Below are 11,861 nucleotides of genomic sequence, written 5' to 3'. Positions count from 1 at the left end.
GGGGATTATCTTTGTAAGAGCAGGAACTGACTGTAAGTCAGGTAAATATATCAAAAATCATCACAGTTCAGAAGAAACATCACTCTGAAGGACCCTAAGATAAAGAACTAGGAAACATGAACAGCTTTATGCCACTCATTGAATGGATGGACATCAGAAGAGATTTTGTGTCACTAATACACATTGTCCACCCAATATGGATCTAACTGGGCACAAAGGTGGGCATTTCAGCCATTCTATAACTGTGAAAGAAGTGAACAGAAACCCTGCTGAGAGCCACAAAATGTACAAAGAGATGAGATGATGGCAACTTCAACCAAATGCCATTGCCTGTTAAGCCAGACCCTGAAAAGCACTCTAGAATGCAAGACACTTGTTTTTCCCAAGAGACAAGCCTGTCCCGCTGCAAGCTCCAAAAGTGACTCCAGTTCAGATGGGCAACCTGAACTCTTTGCTACTCTTTGTTTCACATCTAAACCAAGGTGGGATCTTGCTGCCTTCCTCTGATGCCTCCAGGACATGAGTGAAGCACCTCTGCTCAGTCCAGGCTTTTATTTTCAGAAGAACTAAGATTCCCTCAAAAACAGTTACAATATTCCAAGTTCCAAGAGCTGGCAGTGTGCTCTGCTCAGGCTCCTTCCATGCCTTGCAGCACACACACGTTACCTCAGTGCCTCTATGAGGAGCTCTCAAGTCCCCATGAGCAGGGAAACCTCTTCTCTGCAATTATCACTACAACCCATCAGTACTGCCAGGAACATCCCAAAATTCCTCTGCTCCCTAATCCCAGTGAATCTGCCAATATTCAGGGAAATAGCTCCATGTGCTGGCAGATGCAAACAATTCCTAAAGGATGAGCCCTGGGAGGAGAACACTGAGGTGCAAGTGCTTGTTGAGCAGTAATATGCAAAAGCCATACCACCCCAGGCACAGCATTTCTTATTTTAGTATTTAGCAAGTTATTTGCACAAAAACATGCTTTGAATGTGGAGCTATTCTTGCTCTCTATCAGAGCCTGAACACAAAGGCATGGGGAAGAAAACAGTTTCTCTCCTACCTATTGTGGGAATATCAGCTTCCTTTATAAAATCTCTTCACAAAGCAGCTGTTCAGGCTAATTCATCCCATAAGGAAATTACATGGCAGCAGGGATTATTTGAAACTGGTTTTAACACACTGAGCTGGAAAATTACTAATTTGTCCCCTCAAAAATCAAACACCTTTAAATACACAAGCACAATGAAGGTGTTTTTCTCAATCAGGGGAAGAACCAATACCTTGTCCAAAACTCAGTACTGGTGAACACAATTTAAAAGCCACTCTGAAGAAAAGGTTTTTATCCTCCACACTATATTCTTATATATTTAACTATATCTGAGGCAATGATTAGACAGCTTAAAGTCATAATTGCTCTCTGTTATTTTTACTAGAGAATGTAATTGCTGAATATGACTGAAGTAGAAAAAAGCCTTGCTGTATCTGAAAAGTCTGTTTTGGCTCTAATCAAAAATAAAGTCCATCCATTAAAAAAACACCTTTGCTTTCAACCACTATTTTAAATACATATGTAATTATTCTCCAAAAAATGCTTTTTCCCAGGAAACAAAAATTTACTGAACTCACTCCAACAAATTAAATCCCAAATATTTGTTTATAATATTCGAATTCAATCAAGACGACATAAAATGTAGATGAGTCATTAGTAAGAGAAAAGTTATGCTCTCAACAATCTTGTCTTAGGCTTACTGACCCTCTGAATCCTCTAAATAATCTTATTCTCACATTGATCTGCAGCAGTTGGCATTTCCAAGACAAGCTATGAATAATAACAATTAGGACATAAAAACCTTCCTCATAGAAACAGAACAAAGTAATCCAAATACTGTCAATTTAAAATTTCAAGTGCCTGCCTTCAATAAAAAGCAAGACAAGTTTCAATTCTATTTGTTGCTCCCAATGAAGAGATGAGCTCAGTGAGTCTGAAGTATTTGGAAATAAGACTCCTGAAAACTGGAAGAGATCCCTCAAAAGTGTAATAATGATCTTTGACTGCTAAGAGAAACATCACTGAGGTGGCTGCTAATTACTTGGATAAAACAAGGATTCAGTTGTGCCCACTGAACTTTGAAATCCCAGCTAAAAGTCCAAAAGATTCCATCTCTAAAAAAGGAAGTGTATTCATAAGAAAAAACAAAACTATCATGTTCGTACTCACCGGAACTTTACTTCCGACTATCTGCATGCAGTGGTCAGCCAAGAGAGGTTATTGTGTAAAAAAGATAATAATAATGCATAAATAAACACAGCAAAGTACTTAGTAGGATGTAGTTGCACACACATTTTTCAGTGTTTAATCATTAGTAGTAGTGACATTCTTTTATTACTTTATCGAACTTCAGGGGTTAGAGCTTCTCAACAGGGAAACAGTAGCTCTACTGCAGGAGAAAATTTCAAATTCTTATGTTCTGCTGCTGAATCATCAGTATTTGACACATTTACCAACAAATAACTACATCCCTGGCTTGACAGCTACATCTTGAAAAATTAAGCATGCCATTTAGTTAAAATTATCAGGTCAGATATTCTAGATATGACACTGAGAACGCTACAGAACACAGTGATGGCATACTGACTTTTTTGTAAAACAACTGCTTTTATTATGGAGCTTTTGATCTGTTTAGATGATGTCACCACTGAATTTAATTAACTTTTTGTAATCAAAAACATAGCCTACAGTTATAACTCCAACCTGCATTTCAGAAAAATCTCACATGACATTTTTATTCAATTGCTCAGTACGGATGCTTTTAATTACATGGATAATTAAACAGTGATTTTCAGAATGCCATCTTCTCTTTACCATGGAACAGCATCTCTCTGTACTCATGACCAAAAAGTTGACTTTGCAGGAAGGCAGCACATCTGTGCCCTGATTCCTGGAGCAGCAGGACATGGGTCTCTGCTCAAACACCTCTTCCTCTCCTCAGCAGCTCTGATAGCAGTGGCAGGTTTATAACTGATCATAAGTGATAATAACCACTTAGCTGATCAGGAGCTGAGCTGGTTCTGAGGTCACAATTTCACTGGATCTCTTCAGCCTCTACCTGCTTCATTTTCTACTCTAATCTCTTCCATCATTCCTTTAGGAAGTGTCTCAGAAACAGAAGTTCCTGCAAGGCTTTCAAATCAGCACTTGTGTCTCCCTGCTGAAGTTTGCTCGAGGAGCACAAGGAGGGATTGCCATCACCAGACAATCTCTTCTCCTCATTTACTATCTTCTCACCAGTGTTCAGCTATTCAATAGGGCATGAAATGTCACCAGGTTCAGCTGTAAAAGGGAATTCCAGTCCTTCACCAGTTCTCAACTATAATTTCCATGGTCAACAATCTTTCTCTCCAAGTGAGAGAAAAATGAGAAGCACAGAAAATCACTTCCCATGAAAGCATCCAGCTCATCAGCTGCTACACGTCCTACTCCCCTCAAGGAAAAGGAAAACTTTCTCCACCCAGTGAAACCCAAAGCTCCTTTCTCCCTCAGAACTCTGAAGAGAAGGGTTTCAGAAAAGCATGGTCAACATGCTGCAGACAGCACACAGGCAGGGAAAATGAAGCACCAAATTGAAAATCATTTGGTTAAGACAACGTCAGCAAATGAGTGATATTTTCACATGAAAGGAGAGAGCTCAAAAGCCTAATTAAAACAAACATGAAATGAACTGCAAGGAAAGTCACATCAACTGTTAAGTCTGTTTGGTGAGCTCTAAGCAGAAGGTCCAAGTATTTTCAGTGTAAAAAAAGGAAGACAGATCTGTGACAAAAGAAAAAAAGGTAGAAAACTTAAAGACAGATCAATTTGAATGCAACCAGCATTTTCATGGAAGACAATCCTGAAGAAAAGAAAGTTTGACAATTCATGATGCAGTAAAGATTGATTAGGGCTTGAATTCATCTGAGGAGAATAGTAGTTGCATTAAAGAGAAGATGAAATTAAAAGTGAAAATGAGGTTTTGTGCCATCGTAGGATCCCAATCAACATGTTAAAATTAAGCTCGGTATTTTAGATTTTTTTTAACAATCAAGATGCTAGCTATTTAAAAGTTAAGTTAGGAGAACATGCTACAGAAAGGTAATGTATATTTCTGAATGATTCCATTCAAATGCTGTGATTCAATTGCAAGAAGGGTGTACTGAAGCACACAAACTTCAATATGAGCAGTTTTTCCTCTAGGAAAAACCCTTTGCATGTGTGTAAAACATCCACACTGGTGCTGACTTACATTCCAAGTGCACATTCATGTACGAGGACCTTTAAGCATGACTTGATTTTCAATGGTTAGTACATTTGGACAAATCTATTCCCAGTTCTGTTAAGTTTCCCATGCTGCAGCACACGTGGGGCAGGAGTGCAATGCATTACAATTTCAGCAGTAAGCCATGCAGTGGTAGCCATGCTTTCCTTGTTCAAGTCTTACACAATTCTGGGACCTGGGGCAGCTACATTTCAATAGCAGTAGACATGAGAAACATCACCATTGCTCAGCTACTTTTGGGGAAAAAAATTGCAAATACTTCTATTTCTACTTTCTACTGCTTTAATAAAGTATTCTTGCATACTAAGAAAACTTTGAGATTTGATATTGATCATCAAGTGAACACAAATACCTTAGCAAGCATAATTAATAGTTCCCAAAGACAGTCTAGTTCATAGTTCACAACATTCACTGCATGAGCTTGAATAATTCTGCAATCATTTGTACTTTTAGTTAGCCCATGCTTAAAGCAGTGGATTCCTCCCAGCAGACACTAAAGAACTCTGGATTTCGTTTAACATGAACTCATGCAGGAACATCACTGCTCTCAGAAACTAAATCACCATTTGCATTACCATTTCATCACCATTATAACACAAGCTTTTCCTTACTGGAGTTTGTAATGTTTCATACAAGGCATTTGCATAATAATTGCATGTCATTGTCATCTGAATTCTTTTCAATACAACTCTGCAGAGCTGATTTTCAAGGTTAAAAAGAGACAAACCAACTGTACTGCTTGCAGTCTATGCTCCCAGATTCCTTAGGCAGACACCAACATAATTTGATTTGCCAGGTTATTTCACTGCAGAACAGATCATTTCATGCTGTCTGTATTCAGCACTCAGCTCTGCAGAAGTGCTGCCAGTGTTGCCATCATGGATTTGAACCTGGTCTTCATTTCCAGTAACCTCTCAGTGCACACAGCAACTTCAGTGGGACAAAAGGTGACATTTATCCTAATTTCCAAATAAAATCATATGCGTTACCTAATTATCTTGAAGAATTAGGCTGATAGCAAGTTTTGTCACCTGAACATACAACTGCCTGTGGATACACAGAGCTACCTCTCACCACTAATGCTCCCCAACACCTCAACTCATTCAGCTCCTCAGAATTCACCACTACCTTCCTTAAAAAACTCTTCACACAACAAAAAAAGTAGCAAATCAGGACAGAATCTATTTCTCTACTTACCACAGTCAACTTTTAACACACACAAAGCATTAGTGTTGTCTCTGATAACTACTAACAGTTGAACAGTAGAAAATAAACTGCAGCTCTTCACTACTTGAAAACAACTGGATGCCCCAACATTTTTTGGGGTGGAGAAATACATTTTCTTACACTTCTTGCACCCCAAAGATGACAGACTTCAAAAATTCTGCATGAAGGGCTAATCAATTAAACTGCAGAGAACAATCAACATGAATGGTCAAAATATTTTTTCTTTTCAAAATGTGATTTGAAACTGGTTTTAAGACCATCTTTTCACTAAAGGAATCTAGTACACACACCACTACTGAAGCCACAAAGCCAACATCTTTTAGTACCAAAAATTCTTAAGATGAATTGCACAGAAATCTGCTCAGGTTCCATCCATGACTCTACATCATTGGATCTGCAGTTTCTTACAGTTTACAAGTTTTCACATTGCCCAGCAAGGGAAATACAAACTAACTCTTCAGCTGCAGCTGCGAGCATTTCAAAGTGTGTTAGTAAGCACACATTTATTTTTTCCTACCACTCAGATAAATCCAGACAAAAAAATTTAAAGTTTCCAGCTTGAAAAGCATAACCCTCAGAAAGCTAAGCTTCTCACTCAGGTCTGCCTCGGAGAGGTGAGTACTTACGGATTTGGCAGTTGCAGAAATGTACTGGACAACCATCTCACGTTTTGTGCTCAAGTCTTTATCTCTCAAAGGAGCTTTACGTTCCTCATTTAGGTTCATGTCTTCCTGTAAAGAAACAGACCACACGACATCAGGAATGTATTTCATCATTTTTATTAGTGTTTGTTCTTTTTTAGCTGCTTTTGTTAAAAAAAATTTGATTTTCAAAGAAACAGAAGTGACTTTTTCCAGTTTATCTGTGTGTGTTTGGTTTTGCCCTACCTGACTTTCTCATTTCATTCTGTCACCTCAAGTGTTCATTGTTTCTGAGACTTAGCCAAAATTTAAATTGCATCAAGGGTAGTTAACACTTGTGAAATTTGGCTCAAGAAGTAAAACTAGAGAACAGACACAAGAATTCCACACCTCAAGTTGATACAGAAATGTCAACTCTTGAGATGATCTGTGTTTTTAATGAAACTTTACCACAATGGCCACTGTTCCTGCACTATCTGATCAGAAGGTTGTTATTACATGGACCATTAACTCATGGAAGAGCAGATGTGAAACTGTTCCAACAGATGTATTTCAAACAAGCCTAAAAGTCAAAATGCTCTCTAGATTAAATCTGTTAGGATACCAGTTTTAACTTAATAACTGCTTGAATACAATGCAGTCATTACTAGCTGTGACTAGGATTGCCTTTAAAAGTCAAAGTAACTTCAGAGTAGCAGCCAAGCCCAGTAAATGTTACTGTAATAACAGTAAATGTTATTAAATACATTTATATAAATACAAGTAAATACAGTAAATGTTACTGTAATAACTACTGGTGAGCAGCTTTGTCAAAGACCCATTGTCTGCTTCAATTAACTTTACTTGGAAAAGTTACCAACTAATCCCTTAATCTAACTAGCAAATCAAGCAAGTGTTAATTAACACTCATCCAATCCTTCAAAAGACATTGGCAGCTCCACAGAACAGAGCAGAACCACACAGTGCAACAGGACAGTTCCCAGGCCATGCCAACACCTTACCATCATTTTTTCAAAGAGATCCATAACTTCTTTTTCTGATAAGTTCATGCAACGCTCATCCACAAGCGCCTGGGCATGTGGGATCTCACTGATGGAGGGCTGAGAGTCAATGGGATGCTGGATGAGAGGTTTCTCCTTCTTCACTGCCGATTTTCTGAAGCTTGTAATTCTGTCACGCTGCAAAGACATTCATTCAAAATTAAGCAGAAATAGAAACAGAGAAGAGCAGCCAATTAGATGGCAGCAATGCACGTGGTTTTAGTTAATTCAAGCAGCAGAGTTAAAACTCAAGCTGAACTGTAAGTAAAAATACTCTAGTATTCAGAGATTACTTTGCACAGAAAGACAATAACATATAAGGTAAACTCATGACAGGTCACATGCAAAAGGGATATAAATATTTCTCCAGGATTCAAGATTATACCAGCTAAGTTAAAAATCTTAGCATTTCAAAATCTTCAGCTCATCTTCTCTCATTAGTCTCTAATTATCCTGACAGTGAATAAATATGGTACCACAAAGGTAATGTCCAAGTGTTCCTTCACCTGAAGAGCTATAAAAAGCCAGAGGTGGGAAGGAGGTACTCATGAGTTCATCAGGCTTATAAAAAATTCCTGCTAAAGTAAAGTCAAGTTGGTAGAGGAATTAATGCTCCAAGCATCATTGGTAATTCCTTGAGGTGTTTTTGAGTAGGAACTGCTGCAGTTAGTGCCAAACTCGAGGGAGGCAGGGATGGGTTACTGACACAGAGCAGCCCAAGGTTAAACCCACCAGCAGACATTAGTGAGAGCTCAGCCACTGCCAGGGCTGCAGGTAGAGCTGCCTGCTTGCCTCCCACCAGCCCACCTGCACGGGGTGAAGCATGCTTTACTCCCTGCCTTGGCAATGCTGCAAGCACCTTCCTCATAAGGCCATTTCCCACTGTATTTATAAAATATAACTCCATTCTGAACAGATTTTTTCCATTTAATCACTGTCTTCAATTTTTTATCTATACATACGTTCATTTTGAGAGCATTACGCACATAGCAATTTTCCTCAGTGAACTGTCTGCATCCACAAATACTCCTGTATTTGTTTCAGGCACTGAACAGCCTTATGAAGATGTGCTTTCATCTACCAGCAGCTTATGTAGGGTTAACCAGGATAGTTCATAGCAGTCATTGTCATCTCCATGAAAATATGCAAACCAAAATTTGTATTTGCTACAATTCAACAACCTCTGGGAGGTGTGAAAAGTTCAATGGAATATTTTATTTGCAAAAATTTTGATTCATTTTAGATTAGCAAGTCCAGAGTGCAGAAACTGGAGGAAGCACTGTGGAGTATGGAGAAGGAAGATTATTTTTCTCTTGTTTTGTTTCTTTTTATTCATTTTTTTTTGTTAGTTATTTTTGAGATCCTATAAAAATACCTTAAATTGTTGAAGGAAAATGTCCCTAGATAAGCTGCATTCCCTTTGTATTTCTTTTGAGCTTTTTTTTTGAGGGAGGGGTGGTAGGGGGGGTTTTCTTCTTCCTTAGAAATTTTATATTTGTGGACAGAAACACCATACCTACAAGGATACTGTTAATGTCTTTAACAAAGCAAGAATATTACTTTAATCCCCTTATTTGGATAGTTTAAATTATGTTTTTGGAAACTAAAATTAGGGCATATCCTGGTGAAAAGGCCAAGGAAACTTCATAATGCCTTAAAGGATTATCCAAATTTAGCCAATATATATCAAATGCAGTTTTACTGTCACTTACATTAAAAAGCCCATTCACCAAAAAGTCATTTAAGATCCTATTTCACCACACTGTCATCTGTTTCAAGTATAACTTATTAACAACAAATTTTTTGTTTAATGAGTTGCAATGGTGAGATCACTTTAAAGCCACAAATTAATGTTCTATGTGATGATGAGGCACAATTTCCTCATTTCAGATGTGTAGACAATCATTAACTAGATAGCCAGTGTGGCTTTATTTTATATACATATATAATACAAGGCTGTAATTTTAATGAAATCAATTTTGATATAAGTTTCTGAAAAAATAGTTTGCAACCAGCTTCAAAGTATTCAGCTTTCCCAAGCTGGTGCTACTGAACACCAATGTGTTGCTGGGCAATCAGTACACATTTATTACCCAAAATGGTTCCACTTGAATCATGTGGCAACCAGCTTTGAAGAACCACTGCAGATCATTTCTTGTTAAAGAGAAGGTCAAGAGAAACACCACTTGAACTGTTGAGCAACACTTTCAACATAGCCACAGTATTACTAAAGTACTCAAAGTGTGGTTATGGAAGGTTCTCCAAACAGAAATTATCATTCATCATCTTCAACTGAAGTCACAAATTAAGATCTTTAGGAATACTCACTCAATTTTCTGAAATCTAGTGCTTAATATCCTTATAAGAATATGTTATTTTGTCCACAACATTTGTAGTAAAGTAGCATGCAGCGTGGAGTTACCATTGCAAATTAAGATGCTACAAAGACCTTACCACATCATCTGCCAAAGTTTTTATTTGAATATTCTATTAAAAAAAAACAACACACACAAATCAAAGAAAAAAAGACAGTGTTACCTACTGCTTCAGAACAAAGAACTCTGTATTTAATGTATTCAAACATTAAAAGCATTTGAAATTTCACCAAGTGTAACAAAACTGCAGGTAAATGAACATGGAATCTACTGCCTTTGCTGTGAAAAGCAAGCTTGTACCCCACTGCACCTTCTCTTTGGAGTATTTAATTCCCACAGCTGAAACCTGCCCTGCTGTAGCACCCCCAGCATTGCACAAACCAGCAGCCAGGGCTCTCAGAAGGGTTTCCAAAACAAACAAGAACTGCTGGACTCCTTCCTGCGTCAGCAGAGCCATGGGATTGAGTTCTGCCAGCATCTGACACAGAGCTGAGCACTGCCCCAGCCCTCCCTGAGCCCAAACCTCTGCAGCCTGCTGCCAATTCCCCCTGCACACCGAGCAAAGGCAGGCTGCAGGTGAGCTGCTTACAGTCAGTCAGCTGCTGATGTTCAAACCCTGTACCCCCTCTTGTACTCAAACTCTCCCTCCCTTGTGCCCTGTCACTGCTTCCTCAGCAGCATGAAAATCCTGCTGACAACAATCACCAGTGTTGTATTTGTGGCTAAAAAAGTCATCCATATTACACACCAATATCACTAATCGTTATCAAGGGAGCATTTGGTTCATGGACTTTGCTCACTTTACACCAAGCAGTCATGAATAGAAGTTAAGGCACAGAACTTAGGAAGGACAGAACTCAAGAAGCATTCAGAAGTGCAGGGGACAGTGGAGTGGACTGTCCCTGGCTGTCCCACACAGCCATTCCCTCCCAGATCATGTAGCCAACCAGTACAAAAGCAAGAAAAACTTCATGGTTCAGATATGAAGACAATGTAGTAACTGAAGGGAAAAAAGAAAATAAAGAAACAAATGGTGCAAAAGCCATCACCAGCAGGCCAATGCCTCCCCAACTTCTGAGCAACAGCTAAGTTGGAAAAATCTCCTCCCCAGGCTGCAGCCCTGCCTTTACTGCCCAGCATGATGTGATCTGGGTTGGAATCTCTCTGCTCACTGTGGATGAGCTGTCCTGCTCTATCCCCACATAACCCCCTGACCAACCACCCTGCTGCTGGGTGGGAGCTCAAAGACTGGGAAGGGCTGCTCAGCTAAAGCTGAAGCTCTGGGGAAAAATGAAGAAGAAAAATGAAGCAAAGCCTACCCATATTTTCAACCCAGAAACAGCCAGGCAAGCAAGAAGTTCAAAAACTCCATACCCATTTTAAGAACTACTTGTACTAGAATTTTTTTTTCCCCTTCTCATTTAAGTACTGTCAATCTCTCCCAGAAGCTGGAACAGGATCGTCTACCCCATCTCTACACTTATATTGCATTTGTCACTCAAACTCCTCTGGGCAAAATACAGAATACTAAAACAAAATAGCACCCAGCATGTTTTCAGGCCCTGCAAGCTCTCTTCCCAGAGATCCTTCTGGTGCGTAAGGCACACTGCTGCCAGCAGCCACTCAAGATAAGCAGCACATTTAACAGGTAGGAGAGAACTGCAAGTAGCTGGAGGCGAAGTCAAGGCAGTTCTGTACCTGCAGATCCTCACGCAGTTTTGACAATCTCTTGTACTAACAAAGAAATCACACTTCCAGGCTGATTTCAGAACAGAACTCAAAAGTAGTTTACCTCCCCAGAAGGAAGTTTAAGATATGGCAGATTTTGTAGTCCTCTAGCATTATTCTTTCAGCCATCTGTGAGACAGCCAGAGCAACACAGGACAAAAAAGAAATCTACATCATCCTAGCTTGTTAAAAACACCTACTCCCTGTTTGCAGGAGCAGCCCAAGGGAAAAGGTTTCACAAAAATCTGTATGAGGAAACATTTGCAGATAAGGGATCTCAAATGACTATTTATACATATAAATACATACACAGTTTAAGACAGCTCTGTATCAACTCTCTCTCCTAGTTTTTAATATCAACACAAACCACAGAATTTCTTCAGCATCTACACTTAAGAACTATTTCCTACTGATGTACTTAGTTCTTTAGTTAGAAGATATAAGTGATAGAGCTTCCCTTTCAAACACAGCCTTTCCAGTCTATCAAGAGTTAATATTTTCTATTCACTCTTCCCAGTTTTAGTTTACTCCATGTCTCTG

The 11,861-nt window shown here is 39.0% G+C and overlaps 1 protein-coding gene across 5 annotated transcripts in view; it reads right to left on the bottom strand.

The window, feature by feature from the left end:
- DIAPH2 (diaphanous related formin 2) overlaps positions 1 to 11,861 on the bottom strand; it is a 166,892-nt gene that overhangs the window by 140,687 nt on the left and 14,344 nt on the right. For 2 of the 5 annotated variants that reach the window (XM_085060720.1, XM_085060716.1), the window contains exons 2-5: positions 9,673 to 9,705; positions 7,180 to 7,356; positions 6,164 to 6,268; positions 2,216 to 2,236 (exon numbers count right to left, since the gene is read on the bottom strand). In XM_085060720.1, the coding sequence (XP_084916846.1) occupies positions 2,216 to 2,236; positions 6,164 to 6,268; positions 7,180 to 7,356; positions 9,673 to 9,705 (336 nt within the window). Of the gene's footprint in view, positions 1 to 2,215; positions 2,237 to 6,163; positions 6,269 to 7,179; positions 7,357 to 9,640; positions 9,706 to 11,861 lie in introns of all 5 variants that reach the window. The other 3 variants (XM_085060721.1, XM_085060717.1, XM_085060718.1) reach the window with 3 other exon arrangements.

The sequence above is a fragment of the Lichenostomus cassidix genome, chromosome 4A (genome assembly GCF_008360975.1).
Source record: "Lichenostomus cassidix isolate B80296 chromosome 4A, HeHo_3.0, whole genome shotgun sequence".
In the NCBI taxonomy this organism is placed as follows: Eukaryota; Metazoa; Chordata; class Aves; order Passeriformes; family Meliphagidae; genus Lichenostomus; species Lichenostomus cassidix.
This window is presented reverse-complemented; position numbering and strand designations above follow the sequence as displayed.